We start from the raw sequence: 22,196 nt of genomic DNA on the forward strand, positions 1-22,196 counted from the left end.
CTCTATTAATCTGTCCCATGAGTCTCCAGTTGCCACTGTTCCCATCCTGTCTCCAAGTCTCCTCGCCTCCGCAAGTCCCGCCTGGCTTCCGAATCTCCTCGTCTCTGCTGTTCCCGCCCTCAGAGTCTTCCACGGTCAACGAGCCAGCAGCCTCGACTGCCACGGTCAACGAGCCAGCAGCCTCGACCGTCCCAGTGCCAGCCCTCGCCAAGTTGGTAGACCTGGAGTTGTTTCCCGCCCTGATCCCCACCCTGACTACCCTTCACCCTTCACTGGTTCCAGCCAGCATATTGGACACCCTGGTTCCGTCCAGTGCCCTATCCCTTCCTCCTCCCGCTGGCTCCACTTAGGACATTCGCTCCTGCTCCCTCTGTTCAGCCAGTTCCCCTCAAGTCACCGGCTCGACCATCGGCCTCGGTGACTCCACAGACAAGGATCTGTCGACCCTTCGAACCCTGGACTCCGCCTTGGCCCTCCGATCCCTCTTCATCACCTTGGCCCTACGTCCCCTCGTCTCCATCATGGGCCGTCTGCGTCACCGGTGTCCTTCGTCCCTCCTCCCAGGCTTCCTGTCCCTGCCCTGTGGCCTCCTCCCAGGCCTCCTGTCCCTGCCCTGTGGCCTCCTTCCAGGCCTCCTGACTCTACCCCTGTCCTTTGGTCACCTGTTTCCTCCTACCCCTCTCCATCTTTAGGCACCAGGAGTTGCCTTGTGGGGTGTAATGTCACATCCTGTCTCCCTCCTGTGTCTATGGACTCTTATTTTGAAGATTCCCCCTAGACTCCATTTCCCATAGTGCACTGCCCTTATCACCTCCATCTGTTCCTGATTAACCTCACCTGTCTTAAATTCCCTCATTTAGTCCCTTTGTGTATAAATACCCTTCAGTTTTGTTCTTTGTTTGTCAGTTCTTGTCCATGTAATAGTTGTGATGGTTTGTTTATTTAGTTTATGGCACTCTGTGTTATTATATCTCCATCGTCTTCCTCATTAAAGCCTGAAAATAGATCCATCGCCTCTCGCCTCCATCTTCACTACCACAACCGGTGACACATTTACTGTAAAATACTAATTTAAATATTCTGTGTAATTATGTATTTTCACAATTTAGTTGGGCACATTTTTCTTAAGGGAGACATTTTCCCCCATTTTTCCCAACTCCAAGATACCATTGTACTTTTTGTTAGTGTTATGACACATTTAACAGTGCGAGAGAAAGCTTGCATGGACAGAATGCACATAGACTGTAAACTGTTTAGCATTCATCATTTTGATGACTGATGGATGTAGAAACAGAAGGGTGATGTGTGTTGTACATATTGAATGCATGCTCACAATTAATGGTTAAATGCATATAATGCAGGTAAATGCAGGTAAAATATGTTTTTATGGGGGTAAAAACACGTCCATGAAACCATCTATGGCGTCAATTTGGGGTCAAAATTATGACTTTGCATCACACACTCGTCTCACTGAGCGCGTCACTCAACGTCATGAGTTCAATTCAAGATGCAGACGAGACGTAGACGTGACGCAGATGTCACGTAAACCACGTGTTTCAGTGAAGTGTCCAGGCAGATGTCATTCACGTGTTGTAGTGGAGTGATTCGTGTTCAATTTCACTAACACATATTGCAACACGGTATGTAACACGGCTCTGTAAAGTGTGTCAGCGTCTGCCCTAAATACTTCCCTTCACTCACTCCTCTTAATGAACATGATGTCTGCATCTGCCATTTTTTTTTAAACATGTAACTATTGTCCCTGTTATCCCCTATATGTTATGTGTTTTTCTTGGCCAAATTGTTCAATGAGCTTATAAATATATTAAAAAACTAAGAATTTATTGCATCACACTCTTTTATCTACCGCATGGTAAGATTAAATTGTTATATTGTCAGTATAATGCATAACTAGAATGAGGAAAGTGATGCTTAAATTTTAAAACTGTACCAAATATAACATATAAATAAATGCTTAATAGCAAAATATAAATGTGATCAAAGATAGAAAATAAATACAATTATTATCATTTATATGAAATCTTATTCATTTGCATCACATAATATATTATTGTAATAAAAAGATACTTAAATTGACAGTCATTTGTTTTGATGCATGCAACTTTGTTTATATTTACATGCATTTTATCCAAAGCAACTTAGAAATGAGTAAAACAATATAAGGGTCTGTTTGTATAAAAAACAGATAAGGCTGCTGCTTTACAAACTCCCAAAAAATAAGGTCTGTAAAATGTTTCTGGCAGATTCTAGCATGTTCATAATTTGTTCAGCCCCCTGAAGTATTTCAAAGACAAGATAAATATACAAACCTGCTCCCCTCAAGTCCAAATGCTTCACTGTGTCATCAGGGTATAAATGTCCTACATAACTGGCCTCTGGCATTGGAAAACAAGCATTTGAAACAGGGGTGTAAATGGGACTTTAAATACACCTATAAAAAGACCAAGAATAATAATAAATGTTTTCATCTAAAAACATAAGCCTTGATTGACTTTCTTGACTTTTTGTTTTTATCCCTGTCATGATCTAATGTTATATTAACATTTTAGCCCCCACAGTGAAGTACACACTTATAGCTCTTTCAAATTTGTCAACAATGTCTCATTTGTTTTAAGAGTTTGTATTTTAATTTGTAACCCCATGTTTTATTAAACATTTTTTTTATTATTATTAATATTTTTTACTACAAACAAAATGTTAACACTTATGTTATGTCCCTTTATGTCTATGGCGACATTTTAACACTGATCATTTAACAACATTCAGTACTTTTGATAAGGGCATTTTTGCAAACAATTCAATATTTTACAGTTTCACTCGTGTGCTTGGTGACACTTTGCCAGTAGCCCACATGGTGGCGGTATTGCATTACTTTCTATTCTAGGAACAGCGCAATACGCTTATTAAGATGTGATGCCTAGACCTTCCGATAATACTGTTTCCGGGTCCAAGCCTCTACTGCCATTTGCTGAGGCTCCCCTCTTTTCGACATGCAGCAGTGCAGTGTCCCTTGTTGTTTGAACATATCTGAGCCCAAAAAAACTATTCAATTGTTTATCATTACTGTACACCTGCTACCATATAATCTTTCCACTGTATTATATTCTATTTTATTACTATATTTTAATTGCTGCACTATTTTATGTCTTAGATTCACACCTTTACTTAACTTGCATGTTTCTCTTTTCTATACATATTGTTTGAGCATTGTTGGAGGGAGCCTGAGATTTAAGATTTTCATTGCCAATGACTGCTTCACTGTAATTGTTGTGCACATGATTAATAAAGAACGTAATGATGATATATACACTGGTGGCCAAAAGTTTGGAATAATGTACAGATTCACCAAAGTGGCATTCAACTATTCACAAAGTATAGTCAGGACATTACTGATGTAAAAAACAACACCATCACAATTTGAAAAATGTCATTTTTGATCAAATCTAGACAGGCCCCATTTCCAGCAGCCATCACTCCAACAGCTTATCCTTGAGTAATCATGCTAATTTGGTACTAAACAAATCACTTGCTATTATATCAAACACAGTTGAAAGCTATATGATTTGTAAAATGAAGATTAACATTGTCTTTATGTTTGTTTTTGAGTTGCCACAGTATGCAATAGGCATGTCTTAAGGTCAATATTAGGTCAAAAATGGCAAAAAAAGAAACCACTTTCTCTAGAAACTCATCAGTCAATCATTGTTTTGAGGAATGAAGGCTATACAATGCTTGAAATTGCCAAAAAACAGAATTTCATACAAAAGTGTACACTACAGTCTTCAAAGACAAAGGACAACTGGCTCTAACAAGGATAGAAAGAGATGTGGAAGGCCAGGTGTACAGCTAAATAAGAGGATATGTACATCAGAGTCTCTAGTTTGAGAAATAGACACCTCACATGTCCTCAGCTGGCAGCTTCATTGAATTCTACCCGCTCAACACCAGTTTCATGTACAACAGTAAAAAGAAGACTCAGGGGTGCAGGCCTTATGGGAAGAATTGCAAAGAAAAAGACACTTTTGAAACAGAAAAACAAAAAGAAAAGGTTAGAGTGGGCAAAGAAACACAGACATTGGACAACAGATAATTGGAAAAGAGTGTTATGGCTCTTAACTCCATTGAGCTTTTGTGGGATTAGCTAGACTGTAAGGTGTGTGAGAAGTGCCCGACAAGACAGCCACATCTATGGCAAGTGCTACAAGAAGCGTGGGGTGAAATGTCACCTGAGTATCTGGACAATCTGACAGCTAGAATGCCAAGGATCTGCAAAGCTGTCATTGCTGCACGTGGAGGATTTTTTGGTGAGAACTCTTTGAAGTAGTTTAAGAAGTTCTGAAATTTTTTTTTCAAATTGTAATAGTAATTTTTCATATTATTAATGTCCTGACTATATCACTGTGATTTGGTGAATAAAAGTACCAATTTCTTTCCATAAGAGCAAAATCTGTACATTATTCCAAACTTTTGGTGTGTGTGTGTGTGTGTGTGTGTGTGTGTGTGTGTGTGTATATATATATATATATATATATATATATATATATATATATATATATATATATATATATATATATATATTTTTTTTTTTTTTTTTTTTTTATACAGATGTGAAAACTTCACCCCAAACTGCAACTTGTGGGTGTGCAGTTGGCAAAGCTGCTGGGCCATCGCGATTCGCATGGAACGAGGGGAAGATTTACCTTCGCCAGTGACCTGTACAGTGGGAGTGCCTCAGACAAGGCAATAACAGCTGACTGTGGACTTCTGCAACATCTACAACCAGGTAATATGGTTATGGCAGACAAGGGCTTCACAATTCGGGACATTTTGCCAGAGGAAGTTTTGCTGAACATCCCGTCTTTCCTTGTCAATGGACAGTTCACAGAGGAAGTGAACAATAACAGACTAATCTCCAGTGCTAGGATACACGTGAAGCATTCCATTCAGAGGCTGAAATTGTTTTGCATTTTGGACCACATCCCATACCAGTTCAGAAAATACATCAACAAGATACTGAAAGTATGTGTGTGTCTTACAAATTTACAAACACCCATTCTCCGCTAAACTGAATGAATTAACTGATTGTCAATGTGTGTTGAACATTGTTGATTAACACTGATTCATGCTTGTTAAGGGAGAGACAGGTGTGCTTTGCCTCCTTGTGGGCATCTTCCCATTTTCTGACTGATTTATGCCTGTTTGTTTTGCAGAAAACTTTTTAAATAAAAGTAATACCAGATAAAAAATGTGTTACTCTTTTTGTTTTTTTGTTGTCACATTTATTTATTTTTTGTTATTGTTGTCATAAAACATGTTATTGTGTGAACTTCATTTATTTTCTCCCTTTTTTCTCCTCAATTTGGAATGCCCAATTCCCAGTGCACTCTAAGTCCTTGTGGTGATGAAGTGACTTGCCTCAATCTGTGTGGCAGAGGATGAATCTCAGTTGCCTCCATGTCTGAGACCGTCAACCCGCGCATCTTATCACGTGGCTTGTTGAGCGCGTTACCGTGGAGACATAGCGCGTGTGGAGGCTTCACGCCATCCACTGCAGCATCCACGCACAACTCACCACGCCCCACCGAGAGCGAACCATATTATAGAGACCATGAGGAGGTTACCCATGTGACTCTACACTCCATCGCAACTGGGCCAGTTTGGTTGCTTAGGAGACCTGGCTGGAGTCTCTCAGCACGCCCTGGGATTTGAACTCGCGAACTCCAGGTGTGGTAGTCAGCGCCTTTACTCGCTGAGCTACCCAGGCCCCCAAAACTTCATTTATTATAACTGTCACAATTAATTCAAAGGACTTTAGTACAGATCATAAATGCAGGGTAATTAAAATTGCAGATATTAACTTACAACTGTGACCGAATGTGATGTCAGACTTAACAACCAGATAGAGCGCACCAGTCTGGTTCTGGAAGTGAAAATCCCATTTATTTATCTCGCAGATGAATTGATTTTCAACGATAACTTATAAAACTTTAAAGACAGACCTACCGTGAGCTACAAGGTTGTTCATCGATGCTCCAGCTGAATTTATCCATCAGCGTTATCTTAACTTCACTGTTTAAAAATCAAGTTTGATAGTGGAATACATGGTAAACAACTACATTACCCATGGTACATAAGATGTTTTGAATCATCCGACCTGCCTTAGATTAATTAAAAACAATAGACCTTTTTCACACTCCGGGTTTTGGAATGTGGAAGTAAACGTTTGCAGGGTAAACTTCGACAGTGGTGAATGGGAGACCACAGCAGATATTATTTTCACTTACCCGTTTGCTCCAAGAACAAAAGAAAAAATCCATTATTACATTTGAATGACTTTCCAGAAGAGGAAAAAATAGAGAGCAGTGGATTAAGACAGTCAGATGGGAGAAGATGCCAAATTTACTGTCACTCTCTCAGCAGCTGTAATTGACACCCCCTCGCAGCTGTGGTAATTCATTTTTTTAAACTAAATTCCAGGGTAATATAACACAAAGCATAATGTTATAAACTTACACTCAATATTTAAAAAAAATATCATATAATAAATTTTACTAGATCTACGCTGCTAATTAAGGTGGAAACACGTAATCACAGTTGTGAAAAGGTCTATAGAGGAGGTGCAGAAAATCCATTCATACAGAGGAGCGAGTGAAGCGGCAGATGCAGACGCTGCATTCATAGAGGAGCGAGTGAAGCAGCAGACGTCGCGTTCATACAGACGAGTGAGTGAAGCAGCAGACGTCGCGTTCATACAGACGAGCGAGTGAAGCAGCAGACGTCGCGTTCATACAGAGGAGCGAGTGAAGCAGCAGACGTCGCGTTCATACAGACGAGCAGGTGAAGCGCAAAACGCAAACGTCGCATTCATACAGAGGAGCGAGTGAATTGGCAGACGTCGCATTCATACAGAGGAGCGAGTGAAGTGGCAGACGTCGCATTCATACAGAGGAGTTAGTGAAGTGGCAGACATCACGTTCATACAGATGAGCGGGTGAATCAGCAGACGTCGCGTTCATACATAGAAGTGAGTGAAGTGGCAGACGTCACGTTCATACAGACGAGTGGGTGAAGCGGCAGACGTCGCGTTCATTTAGAGGAGTGAGTGAAGCGGCAGATGCAGACGTCGCGTTCATACAGACGAGCGGGTGAAGTGGCAGACGTCGCGTTCATACAGACAAGCGGGTGAAGCGGCAGATGTCCTGTTCATACAGAGGAGCGAGTGAAGCGGCAGACGTCACGTTCATACAAAGAAGCGAGTGAAGTGGCAGACGTCGCGTTCATACAGACGAGCAGGTGAAGCGGCAGATGTCCCGTTCATACAGATGAGCGAGTGAAGCAGCAGACGTCACGTTCATACAAAGAAGCGAGTGAAGTGGCAGACGTCGCGTTCATACAGACGAGCAGGTGAAGCGGCAGATGTCCCGTTCATACAGATGAGCGAGTGAAGCGGCAGACGTCACGTTCATACAAAGAAGCAAGTGAAGTGGCAGACGTCGCGTTCATACAGACGAGCAGGTGAAGCGGCAGACGTCGCGTTCATACAGATGAGCGAGTGAAGCAGCAGACGTCACGTACATACAAAGAAGCGAGTGAAGTGGCAGACGTCGCGTTCATACAGACGAGCAGGTGAAGCGGCAGATGTCCCGTTCATACAGATGAGCGAGTGAAGCGGCAGACGTCACGTTCATACAGACGAGTGGGTGAAGCGGCAGACGTCGCGTTCATTTAGAGGAGTGAGTGAAGCGGCAGATGCAGACGTCGCGTTCATACAGACAAGCGGGTGAAGTGGCAGACGTCGCATCCATACAGAGAAGTGAGTGAAGCGGCAGACGTCGTGTTAAAGAGACTCAGACTTCACATTCAGTGAGATGAGTGCATGATGCAAAGTCATAATTTTGACCCCAAAGGGACGCCATAATCATCCGCCTTGTTGTGATTCCCGTTCTCACTCTCGTTTTCCCCGTGTGCAACTTCGACTGCTTCCGTAACGGTAGCCTGCGCTGGTTTCACTTCAAGACTTGCGTTAGCGTTTCATTCTCTGTGGCTTTCGCCATCGCCATCGTCGGGTTCAGCAGAGTTATGAGGACGATAGAGAGATGCTTCCGGTGTAAAAGTGATATCTTTATGAAAGCTGTCGCGAGGAAGAGCTCTCCTGCACTGTGTCGATGCGATCGAGGCTATTGTTAGACGAGATGCAACGGTGTCGGTTGGCGTGACACACCTGGGATTGTTTCAGCAAAGACCATATTTCTACTGTTCCTCACGTACATCACCGTGCCTGCAAGAGGAGACATTTCGTTTTATTTTTGCTGAATTAGTTAGAGGAGCCATTCTAGTGTGTGTTATTTCATGGGGATGTGTTCAAGGCAAGAGAGGATTCAAAAAGACGTCGACATCGTAATTCAAAGGTGTAAGGCAGAGAAAGACTGCCTGTTTACTGGTGAGTTTCCATTGTCTCTTATAAAGAGAACCGCCTTCCTTAAACAATATCCATAGATACACTAGTAAGATACCGAACAGCACAAGTAATAGGATGACAGCCTCACTGCTGATTTCTTTATTTCCTTGTTCACACTGAAAAACCCGTTATGTTTGAAACACACATATGTAGCCTACGTGGTTCAGCGTCCGAAATGTAATGTTTCCTGGACATAGATGTACTTAGAAATTATGCAGAAATCGACCACAACCGAGGGCCTACCAAAACGTGAGCTGCCGTTATTACTACACATACTGCTCTTTGAATGAATACATTATAATACAGACATTAACATGCCCCTCAAGTGTTAGTTTGGGCGTTTTGTGATGTGAATGATTTTCTAATAAGCCCTCGCATTGGTATTAAGCATACAAATGACCGGCTCTGTTCTCCTTACACAGTTTGTGTACATATTTATCAGCTATCTGTTTATTTCTTGAATATCCATTGTCAGTGGACATCCCCTGTGGATGTTGCCATGGAGACTACTTGTTGAGGGGGACTTTTCAGGTCAGTTGTTGACAAACCGCAAGTTTGAGTGTCTTGCAGTTCAATCTTGATTGTCTTTTTGTTTCAGACTTTAGATTCTCTGACTCCACCTTCACCTTCACCTATTCAAAGGGACCTAAGAGGTAAATATGATAAGCATTTGATGGACTCTATTGTTACCTTTTTTTTTTTTTTTTTACTGACATAGAGAAAAAAATACTGCTGTCAGCAAGACGACTAAACTATTTGCTTAATAACACGCTTGCTATACAGTACACAGTAGCCTTGTGTGGTTTTATAGTATAGTAAAAAGTATTTTTAACAGTATTTACTAGTATACCATTAAAGGGTTAGTTCACCCAAAAATGAAAATTCTCTCATCATTTACTCACCCTCATGTGATGTGTATGACTTTCTTTTTTTTTTTTTTTTTTAAATGGAAAAATATCTCAGCTCAGTAGGTCCTTAAAAGGCAAGTGGATGGTAATCAGACCTTTGAAGCTCCAAAAATCACAGTCAGCATAAACGTCATTCAAACGACTACATTGGTTAAATTAATGTCTTCTAAAGCAAAACAGTTGCTTTTGGCTTGAAAAAGATAAATATTTAAGTACTTTTTAACTAGAAACCATCGCTTCTGGTCAGCAGCTTTATGCGTGTGTGACATAATTGCATTAGCATGTTCACGTGAGAACTGATGCATGTGCTACACACCCGGAAGAGCAGCGCTGTTTACAAGTGAGTAGGAGGAACTCTGTACAGAAGCTTCGTTGATTTGGTTTAGATATGTATATGTATCTGTTTGTTTACCCATAATGGTATGTTTGTGTGCTTATCCTGGATGTCTCAACTGACAGAAGAATGTAAGATTATGTATGTAATATGTCACCGTGAATTCATCACACGAATTCAGAACTTCGCGCTTTTGTGATGTGAATGTGTAAACTGCTGCTAACCGGAAGTGTTGGTTTATAGTTAAAGAGTACTTAAATATTGAACTTTTTCACACCAAAAGCGATCATATCACTTTAGAAGACATTCATTTAACTGCTGGAGTCATATGGATGACGTTTATGCTGACTGTCTGTGATTTTTGGAGCTTCAAATGTCTGATCACCATCCACTTGCATTTTAAGGACTTACTGAGCTAAGATATTTTCTATTTTTCTTCAAACGCGTTCTGCTGAAGAAAGTAAGTCATACATACCTGGTATATCACGAGGGTGAGTAAATGATGAGAGAATTTTCATTTTTGGGTGAACTATCCCTTTAAGTATTACTTAAGTAAGCTATAAAATTAAGCATACTAAATGCACTTTAGATTTATGATGAGCTGATTTGGATTGAAGAGGTTGTAGGTTTAGATTAATGGGTGTTCACTTTTCACTTTATACCTCATTAATAAAGGATGACTTGCAATGACTACACTGAAAAAAAAAATGTTGACTTAAAATGTGCTATATTTGGTAACATTTAAATTTACTCAGTATATTTTAGTAAACAATAATTTAACATCACTAAATCTACCTGCCAAACACAACAATAATTTTTTAGGGGTTTGATTAGGTAGAAATAGATCTTTAAAGGGATAGTTCACCCAGAAATGAAAATTCTGCCATTCTGTGGAACACAAAAGATGTTGGGCTGAATGTTTGTCACCATTCACTGCCATTGTACAGAAAAAAAGATGCAATGAATGTGAATGGTGACTGAGGTTAACATTCTGCCTAAGATCTTTTACATTTTCCATGGAAACAAGAAATTCATATAGGTTCAGAACAATGTGAGGGTGAGAAAATGATGACATAATTTTTTATTTTTGGGTAAACTGTCCTTTAAAGGTAACAATCTCTGGTTACCACTACAGTGTTCAGTTTTACATCTCTGTTGTGTCTGCACACATCTCAATTATTTAGCCATCCTTTTGAAGTTCTGTGCATATTTTATCATCTTTATTAATACAGTTACTACTGCCTCTTATCCTTACTGAAATTATCAATAGGTTGTATTTGCATTTAATTATTTACTCTAGTGTTGCCATATTAGACATTAGCTATGTTTCCATCCAAGTTGCGAATTTTAATTTATGCAAAAATCCTTGAAATCGCAAAAACAATATGCGGATAAAGCCATGTGTGTTCAAAAGAACAGTGCGAGTGAAACTTACGGATAAATTGAAGCCACTGTGAGTCTTTTATTAATAAATGCGCACTGTTTCGAACACACAGACAAAACACTCTAAAGAACTTGTCTCATGACTGGAAATGACAGAGCGTCACAGTTCTGGGAGCTCTATGTTTGTGCGTTCCTTCATCCTTATAGCTTTAACTTGCGGATCTGTAAGATATTTTTCAAAAGTGTCAATAAACCTGCTCTTCAGTACAGTTCAAGTTTGTATTCGACTTATTTACTATACAAACTCTTTGCAGGTTTTGGATTTTGTAGACACCATTATTTCAAGGTGACAGGAGCAACATTTCAGATGCGATGATTGGTCCGCTGGTTAGTCCAGTTAAGAACAAGTTATTCAGTCACATGACTTTTTTGAGCACATCTTGTATTCCTGATTAATTCAATAGGAGTTTATTCAGTAAATGTGTTTCCATCATAGTTTATATGCAATTCTTCTTTATAAATAAAAAATGTATCCATCTCTAGCGAGCATATAATTTTTTTTTATGCACATTTTGGAGATTTTATTCGCATCTTGGTGTTTCCATCCAGCAGTTTTTAATGCCGTATCCCAAAATGTGCATAACAATACATGGATCATGGAAACCCAGCTATTAATATATGTTTTTAGTCAATTTTGTGATTAAGCAGACAACATTTCTTATTGTTAGTTTGTCAATTGCTTAGTTTTTCACATAACAAGAATAAACATTGCAAACTAGACACATGAGGTTTCAACCTGGAGCACCAAGATACTTTCTTTTGGACAAGAACAAGTGAGAGGCTTTACAGTTTCACTTTGCCAAAAATGAAAACACTGTGAATCTGGATTGCACCTCAGTTAGCTGTTGGAAGCTGAACACCATACACTTCTCACTCCATTATATTTCATACATCAAAAAATTATTAAAGGCCATATGCCACTGGGTTCCAATGCAGTCATTTTATTTACATGTCACTCTCCAAGGCTAAACATTTTGAGGCATTGTTGTGCAATGCTTCACCTGGAAGATGTGATGATTTGACAAGCTAGTCCTTGATGTTTTCAGACGTAGTATAATGTTCACAAAACAAACGATTTATGATATGTACTGTAGTTTGTGTTGTAGAATGTCATTCATAGTACTTATTTGGTCTTAATAAAGTGATAATGTACTACAAGTAAAACTACATTTATGAAAAAAGCTTAACTTTATATAAAAAACATTTTGTCACTCTTAACTACTTGTAATTAAGAATCTGCTAGCAGAAGGCAATAGTACTGCAAATTGCATGCATATGGTACAGTTAGGAGTAGTTTTGGTTTAGATGAAAGCTTGACATCAAGTGGAAAGTTTCATCTTACCCGGTCTTATGTCTCACACACACAATATTGTCTGTTGAAAGGTAACATGAGAAGAACACCATTGCTCTGGTTCTTGAAAGGGCAGTCTTTCCATTCTGGCCACATATTTACCACAAACACTTTACAATGCAAACAGATTATTTGGACCTTTTCACCAGATTGAGCTTGTGACAAACATACATTTTTCTTTGGTAAAATAGGCCTTGCAACCTCAATTACTCATGAAGTCAGATGAGATACAAAACCAAAATTTTAGCTTGAGGCCATTTGGATGTGTAAAACCTCTAAAGCTACCAGCCCTCGGTACAAACGAGCACTGTTGTAGTTCTTCCCTCCCTATAGTCATGCAAATGTTATGATAAATATGCTAATTAAAAATGAGTTGTCCAGGAAAGCACTTTAGACTCACTGGAGCAGTACCAGTACCGATAAGAAAGCCCTGGAAAGATTTGTAAATGCAGAGTCTTTCCAATAGTTGTCTAAAATTAAGGCCTTCAATGATGGCTAAAAATGGTTGTTAATAATAGGATTATTACTGATTTATTTTTAAGATGTATTAGCCTAATGGTAATTACAACACCAAAAACTAATTCTTCATTCATGTATATATTTGGAATTCATACAAATTATGACTCTGTGACATCTGATCCTATTATTGTTTTAAATCACACAGATTTTCCATTGATATTTTAGTGTACTTTCCTATTTTCTATATCATATATATATATATATATATATATAATATAATATAATATAATTTTTTTTTTATGCACATTCAGTTGTATTATAGCACATTGTATTTAATTGCATTACAACCAGGAAGTAAGCTGGTCTTCTATGAAAAATCATTGAACCTTACCCAAAGAGGAAGTAGCACATTTCCTGTTCGTAGAGTTGCAAACCTGCGGCATCAGTTTATTTAGCTGTTTACTGAGGGATCTGTGTTTCCTTGTAGTCATGTAGACATGGCCTCCTTTTTTGAACCTACATTTTGTCATTTTCTTATGTTTGTCTTTTTTCATAGAAAAGGAGGTTACCCTGATAATTGATACACCATATAACCCAGATATTTGATATAACAAACTATTCAAAGACGATTATTCACACGGAGACTTTTGTTACATTACCAAACTAGGTGGAGGATATTATAAGTGCCGAAAAGAATAGACAAACACACAATCCCAGAGATGCAGTAGTTTCTCATAAATAATCCATCATGCCTGAGATCAACACAAATTTTGTTTGAATTTCATCATGTTGGTATAACTGAATTAGCATAATTACCATGAGTGCTAAATTGTGACAAGCTCTAATTCAAACAAATGTTGTTGCATTAGATGTGGATGCTGGCAGACCACTGGGAATAAAAAACTTTGGGTTGTTTGGCATACTGCATCAAAACCCTGCAAGCTATTAATTCAGGAAGTAGACGAGGAAATGCTGTTATTTCTTGACATCAGATTAATGGGGTAGAATTTGTATGTGCTAGAAAGTGAAAGCATCAAAATCAGATCTAGTTTGGCAGGCTCCTGCTGCGTTGGACTTTTTGGAGGGTTTTTGTACCAGTTTTAAATGCTACATAAACCACAGCATCTGTCAGAGTGCAGAGTGCACAGTTATGAACTAAGCCATATGTAAACTTTAGTAGGGCCATGCAGAACTTTGAAATCAGATGTTGTGTAGAGTCTGTAGTTTAGCAGTGAAAATGCAATGAGTTTAAATAAATGATTTTATTTGTGTGTGTGTTTGTGTGTATACAGTGCCTTGCAAAAGTATTCAGACCCCTGACCAATTCTCTCATATTACAGAATTACAAATGGTACACTGAAATTTCATTCTGATTGATATTTTATTTTAAAACACTGAAACTCAAAATCAATTATTGTAAGGTGACATTGTTTTTTTGTTGGGAAATATTTTTATGAAAAATAAAAAACTGAAATATCTTGCTTGCATAAGTATTCAACCCCCACACATTCATATTTGGTCGAGCCACCTTTTGCTGCAATAACTGTTTTAAGTCTTTTGGGTTACATATGTACCAGCTTTGCACACAGTGATGAAGTGATTTAGGCCCATTCTTCTCAGCAGATTTGCTCCAGGTTGTTCAGGTTGGTTGGGTGATGCTTGTGGACTGCAATTTTCAGTAGGATTGAGATCAGGACTTTGGGGCCACTGTAGGACATTTCGCTTTTTGTTCTTGGGATCATTGTCATGCTGAAAGTTGAATTTCCTCCCAAGCTTAATTTTTTTAGCAGACTGAAGCAGGTTATCTTGCAGTATTTCCCTATATTTTGCTCCATCAATTCTTCCTTCAATTCTAACAAGATGCCCAGTCCCTACTGATGAGAAACATCCCCACAGCATGATGCTGCCACCACCATACTTCAGTGTAGGGTGGTGTGTCTTGAGGCATAGGAAGTGTTAGGTTTGCTCCACACATAGTGCTTGGAGTTTTGCCAGAAAGCTCTATCTTTTTCTCATCTGACCACAAAAACTTCTCCCACATCGCAGCTGGGTCACTCACATGCTTTCTGGATAACTCCAGACGTGCTTTCAGATGGTACTTTTTGAGTAACAGCTTCTTTCTTGCCACCCTCCCATACAGGCCAGCATTATGCAGTGCTCTTGATATGGTTGACTGGTGCACCATTACTCCACTCCCAGCCACTGAACTCTGTAGCTCCTTCAAAGTGATTGTTGGCCTCTCTGTGGCTTCTCCCACAAGTCTCCTTTTTGTTGGAGTGCTGAGTTTTGAGGGATGGCCTTTCTTGGCAGTGCCTGGGTGGTGTGGTGCAGCTTCCACTTCCTGATTACTGATCCAACTGTGCTCACTGGAATATCCAAACATTTGGATATTATTTTGTACCCTTTCCCTAATCTATGCATTTTTATTACTTTAACTTCTGTGGAATGGTCTTCATTTTCCTTCAGATTCACAGCCTGACCAATGATCCTTCAACAATGGGTTTTTTATCCACAAAATGTGATTGCAACTTTAATGATTCACAGGTGGATGCCAATGGTTAAGTAATTGTGTCCTCGTTAGGGCTATTTCTTTCATCGGTGTAACTTGACAGCTTCCACAGCACAGGGGTTGAATACTTATGTAAGCAAGATTTCTTTTTATATTTCTCAACATAAAAACAATGTCACCTAACAATAATTGATTTTGAGTTACAGTGTTTTAAAATAAAATATCAAAAAATATCAAATATTTAAAAAATTAAATTTCATTGCACCATTTGTGATTCAGTAATATGAGATACAGTTGTGCTCAAAAGTTTGCATACCCTTGGAGAATTGGTAATATACACTATATTGCCAAAAGTATTCGCTCACCCATCCAAATAACTGAATTCAGGTGTTCCAATCACTTCCATGGCCACAGGTGTATAAAATGAAGCACCTAGGCATGCAGACTGCTTCTACAAACATTTGTTGAAAGAATGGGCCGCTCTCAGGAGCTCAGTGAATTCCAGCGTGGTACTGTGATAGGATGCCACCTGTGCAACAAGTCCAGTCGTGAAATTTCCTCGCTACTAAATATTCCACAGTCAACTGTCAGTGGTATTATAACAAAGTGGAAGCGATTGGGAATGACAGCAACTCAACCACGAAGTGGTAGGCCACGTAAAAGGACAGAGCGGGGTCAGCGGATGCTGAGGCGCGTAGTGCGCAGAGGTCGCCAACTTTCTGCAGAGTCAATCGCTACAGACCTCCAAAGTTCATGTGGCCTTCAGATTAGCTCAAGAACAGTGCGTAGAGAGCTTCATGGAATGGGTTTCCATGGCCGAGCAGCTGCATCCAAGCCATACATCACCAAGTGCAATGCAAAGCGTTGGATGCAGTGGTGTAAAGCACGCTGCCACTGGACTCTAGAGCAGTGGTGATGCGTTCTCTGGAGTGACGAATCACGCTTCTCCATCTGGCAATCTGATGGATGAGTCTGGGTTTGGCGGTTGCCAGGAGAACGGTACTTGTCTGACTGCATTGTGCCAACTGTGAAGTTTGGTGGAGGGGGGATTATGGTGTGGGGTTGTTTTTCAGGAGCTGGGCTTGGCCCCTTAGTTCCAGTGAAAGGAACTCTGAATGCTTCAGCATACCAAGAGATTTTGGACAATTCCATGCTCCCAACTTTGTGGGAACAGTTTGGGGATGGCCCCTTCCTGTTCCAACATGACTGCGCACCAGTGCACAAAGCAAGGTCCATAAAGACATGGATGAGCGAGTTTGGTGTGGAAGAACTTGACTGGCCTGCACAGAGTCCTGACCTCAACCCGATAGAGCACCTTTGGGATAAATTTGAGCGAAGACTGTGAGCCAGGCCTTCTCGTCCAACATCAGTGTCTGACCTCACAAATGCGCTTCTGGAAGAATGGTCAAAAATTCCCGTAAACACACTCCTAAACCTTGTGGAAAGCCTTCCCATAATAGTTGAAGCTGTTATAGCTGCAAAGGGTGGGCCGACGTCATATTAAACCCTATGGATTAATAATGGGATGTCACTTAAGTTCATATGCGTCTAAAGGCAGGTGAGCGAATACTTTTGGCAATATAGTGTATGTTCCATTTTTAAAGAAAACATGAGTGAGCAGGCAAAACACATTTCTTTTATTTCTAATGGGATTCATATTCAACTGTAGGTTATAACAGAATGGCACAATCATAAAACAAAACATGGCAACAAAGAAAAAAAAATGAAATGACCCCTGTTCAAAAGTCTGCATACCCTTAGTTCTTAATACTGTGTATTACCCCCTTTAGCATCAATGACAGAGTGCAGTCTTTTGTAATAGTTGTCTATGAGGCCCCAAATTCTTGTAGGTGGTATAGCTGCCCATTTGTCTTGGCAAAATGCCTCCAGGTCACGCAAAGTCTTTGGTCGTCTTGCATGAACTGCACGTTTGAGATCTCCCCAGAGTTTTCCATGATATTAAGGTAGGAGACTGTGATGGCCACTCTAGAACCTTCACCTTTTTCTGCTGAAACCACTGGAGGTTCAACTTGGCTTTGTGCTTAGGGTCATTGTCGTGCTGGAAAGTCCAAGTGCGTCCCATGCACAGCTTTCGTGCAGAAGAATGCAAACTGTCTGCCAGTATTTTCTGATAACATGCTGCACTCATCTTGCCATCAATTTTCACAAGATTCCCCATGCCTTTAGAGCTCACACACCCCCAAAACGTCAGTGAGCCACCACCATGCTTCACAGTGGGGATGATATTCTTTTCACTATAAGCCTTGTTGACCCCTCTCCAAGCATAGTGCTTATGGTTGTGAACATAAAGCTCTATTTTGGTCTTGTCACTCCAAATTACAGTGTGCCAGAAGCTGTGAGGCATGTCAAGGTGTTGTCTGGCATATTGTAACCAGGCTTTTTTGTGGCATTGGCGCAGTAAAGGCTTCTTTCTGGCAACTCGACCATACAGCTCATTTTTGTTCAAGTATCATCGTATTGTGCTCCTTGAAACAACCACACCGTCTTTTTCCAGAGCAGCCTGTATTTCTCCTGAGGTTACCTGTGGGTTTTTCTTTGTATCCCGAGCAATTCTTCTGGCAGTTGTGGCTGAAATCTTTCTTGGTCTACCTGACCTTGGCTTGGTATCAAGAGATCCCCGAATTTTCCACTTTATGCATTGGCATTATCAAGGCTTTGGATATCTTTTTATATCCTTTTCCATCTTTATAAAGTTCCATTACCTTGTTACGCAGGTCTTTTGACACTCCTTTTCTGCTCCCCATGGCTCAGTATCTAGCCTGCTCAGTGCATCCACGTGAGAACTAACAAACTCATTGACTATTTATTCACAGACACTAATTGCAATTTAAAAAGCCACAGGTGTGGGAAATTAACCTTTAATTGCCATTTAAACCTGTGTGTGTCACCTTGTGTGTCTGTAACAAGGCCAAACATTCAAGGGTATGTAAACTTTTGATCAGGGCCATTTGGGTGATTTCTGTTATCATTATGATTTAAAAAGGAGCCAAACAACTATGTGATAATAAATGGCTTCATATGATCACTATGACTAATAAATGCCAAAATTTCACAATTTCTGCCAGGGTATGCAAACTTTTGAGCAAAACTGTAACTGATCAGGGGTCTGAATACTTTTGCAAGGCACTGTATATGTACATATATCTATATCTATCTATCTATCTATCTATCTATCTATATATATATAATATATATCGTTTTGTATATATATATACGATATATATATCTATATCAAGGCTCCACACCCTGTTTCACCATGTTTATTATTCCTGTCTTTTCATTGGTTTGTTTATGTGTCTTGTTATCTAATTATCAGTTTTGTTTTATTATTGGTTCCTGTTTATTAGTCTTGTTATCATGTTCATTAGTTTAGTCCTGTCATTGGTTGTCTATGTCATGTGGTTACCCATGTCCATATATTTAAGCCCTCATGTTTGCCGTTGTCTTTTGTCAAGTATTGTTTTGATGTAATGTTGTCAGCTTTCATGCTGTCAAGTCGTTTATGTTTGTTTTCACTTTGGATTCATGTTTTTGGATTTGACGTTGTTAATAAATACTGCATTTGGGTTCACACTTCATCATCATCGTCTGTTCCTGTCTTCAGCCTCTCCTGCCTGCCCGAATGTTAAAATATGTATATTTAGAGTGCATTCAGAAAGTATTCAGACCCCTTCATTTTTTCACATTTAAAATGCTTTAAATTATTTTTAAACATCAATTTACACTCCATACCCCATAATGCAAAGCAAAAACCAGAACTTTGCAAATGTATTAAAAAGAAAAATACTGAAATAGCACATTGACATAAGTATTCAGACCCTTTGCTATTCCTATGACACTTGAAATTAACTCAGGTGCATCCCATTTATCTGGATCATCTTTGACGTTGATTGTAGTCCACCTGTGGAACATTCCATTGATTGGACATGATTTGGAAAGGCACACACCCGTCTATATAAGGTCTCACAGCTGAAAATGCATATCAGAGCAAAAACCAAGCCATGAGGTCAAAGAAACTGCCTGCAGAGCTCAGAGACATGATTGTGTCGAGGCACAGATCTGGGGAAGGCTGCAAAAAATATTCGGCTGCATTGAAGGTTCCCAAGAGCACAGTGGCCTTCATAATTCTTAAATGGAAGAAGTATGGAACAACCAGGACTCTTCCTAGAGCTGGCCACCCAGCTAAACTGAGCAATTGGGGGAGAAGGGCCTTGGTAAGAGAGATGACCATCACTGCAACACTCTACCGATCAGGGCTTTATGGCAGAGTGGCCAAACGAAAGCCTCTCCTCAGTGCAAGACACATGAAAGCCCGCTTGGAATTTGCAAAAAAGCACCTAAAGGACTCTCAGACTGTGAGAAACAAGATTCTCTGGTCTGATGAAACAAAGATTGAACGGTTTGGCCTCAATTCCAAGCGTCATGTCTTGAGGAAACCAGGCACCACTCATTACCTGCGCAATACCATCCCAACGGTGAAGCATGGTGGTAGTAGCATCATGCTGTGGGGGTGTTTTTCAGTGGCAGGGACTGGGGGACTGGTCAGGGTTGAAGGAAAGCTGAACGCAGCAAAATACAGAGATATCCTTAATGAAAACCTGGTCCAGAGCAATCAGGACCTCAGACTGGGCCGAAGTTTCACCTTCCAACAGGACAATTACCCTAAGCACACAGCCAAGACAACACAAGAGTGGCTTAGGGACAACTCTGTGTATGTCCTTGAGTGGCCTTGCCAGAGCCCGGACCTGAACCCAATCGAACATCTCTGGAGAGACCTGAAAATGGCTGTACACCGACAGTCCCCATCCAAACTGACAGAGCTTGAGAGGATCTGCAGAGAAGAATGGCAGAAAATCCCCAAATCCAGGTGTGCAAAGCTTGTCGCATCATACCCAAAAAGACTTGAGGCTGTAATCGCTGCCAAAGGTGCTTCAATGAAGTACTGAGTCTGAATACTTATGCCAATGTTATATTTCAGTTTTTTCTTTTTAATAAATTTGCAGTGTTATCAAAAATCTGGTTTTTGCTTTGTCATTATGGGGTATGGACTGTAGACTGATGTGAAAAAATAAATAATTTAAAGCATTTTAGCATATGGCTGCAACATAGCAAAATGTGGAAAAAAAAAATGAAGGGGTCTGAATCCTTTCTGAATGCACTGTGTGTGTGTGTGTGTGTGTGTATGTATATACCATTCTGAGTAAATTCTTGAGACTTGTGTGTAAAAATCCCACGAGATCAGCAGTTGCAGAAATACTCAAACCAGCCCGTCTGGCACCAACAATCATCCATGTGATTATCTAATCAGCCAATCATGTGGCAGCAGTGCAGTGCATAAAATCATCAGATGTGGGCCAGGAGCTTCAGTTAATGTTCACATCAACCGTCAAAATGTGATCTCAGTGATTTGGACCATGGCATGATTGTTGGTGCCAGACGGGCTGGTTTGAGTATTTCTGTAGCTGCTGATCTCCTGGGATTTTCACAAACAACAGTCTCTAGAATTTACTCAGAATGGTGCCAAAAACAAAAAAACATACAGTGAGCGGCAGTTCTGCGGATGGAAACGCCTTGTTGTTGAGAGAGGTCAACAGAAAATGGCTAGACTGGTTCGAACTGACAAAGTCTACGGTAACTCAGATAACCACTCATACAATTGTGGTGAGAAGAATAGCATCACAGAATGCTATTCTGAGATGCGGGTTGGTGCTCTTTGGCGGCACGAGCACAATATTAGGCAGGCTGTTTTAATGTTGTGGCTGATTGGTGTATATACATAAAAAGAAGGAAAATCATTCAGTTTTCCAAGATATTAGTAATTAACAATAAAACAAAATGCATAAATGAGGTCGCCTCTTTATGCAACCGATGAGAAGCTAACAGGCCACTCTACAATGTTTTTGGTTATCTTTCCAAATGTAAGCTACATCTTAGAAGTGTATTTTAGCAGTAGATTTATAAGATCATGCTGAGCCCTAATTTCATCACATTGTATGTCCAGATGCAGTTAGCTCACAGTACAAAATGACTGTTATGACCTCCATGCAAACCACAAGGAAAAGTTTTCTCTGTGTGGCAGGCAATTGAAAAGCAACTATAGATTCACTGAAGAGACCTGCCTGGAGGGGTTTGGTCTCCTATCTTGAGTCATCCACTTGTAGTTATTGTCTTTAGCTGATGTAAGTCCATGCATTGCTCATAGCAAATGTTGCTTTGTTTCAGTCTTTGTAGTACATGTTCCAGGTGCACACACTTTTGTCTTGGCATGTGACCCTGTTTGTCAGCAATTTGTAATGCCGTGCTTTCATCTTTATTCCAGCATCAAGTCAACCTGGACATGAGATATCAGATACATCTATAATTACCTTGTCATTAATGAATTGGAGACATTTTTGACTGTTACCTGAAAATCTGTAAAGCTGATATTAGAGGTGACACTAATGTGTATTCAGTAATGCATCAGCCCCTCTTTCTGGTGTCTGTGAGAAATTCTTCATTTCTTATCTTTAGAAGATATTTCTACCTGATCTGGTCCTTAAAATTGACTTTTTTGTGTAAACTAATGTATTCAGGTTGATTTGGAGATGTTAAATAATATTTTTGACTTGAACCAGAAACCAGTTAATTTAGATGTTACCACAAGAAATGTCCTGGTTACTTTCGTAACCTCCATTCCCTGATGGAGGGAACGA

General features: G+C 39.9%; 1 protein-coding gene across 2 annotated transcripts in view; it reads left to right on the forward strand.

Moving 5' to 3' along the window:
- Positions 1 to 7,963: 7,963 nt before the first annotated feature.
- The window catches only part of LOC127431762 (protein mono-ADP-ribosyltransferase PARP8-like), a 56,848-nt gene continuing 42,615 nt past the window's right edge, over positions 7,964 to 22,196 (forward strand). For both annotated transcript variants that reach the window (XR_007895650.1, XM_051682298.1), the window contains exons 1-2: positions 7,964 to 8,461; positions 9,078 to 9,132. Coding sequence is in view for 1 of the 2 variants with exons in the window: in XM_051682298.1 (XP_051538258.1) it covers positions 8,371 to 8,461; positions 9,078 to 9,132 (146 nt within the window). In the remaining variant the exon portion in view is untranslated. The remainder of the gene's footprint in view (positions 8,462 to 9,077; positions 9,133 to 22,196) is intronic.

The sequence above is a fragment of the Myxocyprinus asiaticus genome, chromosome 4 (genome assembly GCF_019703515.2).
Source record: "Myxocyprinus asiaticus isolate MX2 ecotype Aquarium Trade chromosome 4, UBuf_Myxa_2, whole genome shotgun sequence".
Taxonomy (NCBI): Eukaryota; Metazoa; Chordata; class Actinopteri; order Cypriniformes; family Catostomidae; genus Myxocyprinus; species Myxocyprinus asiaticus.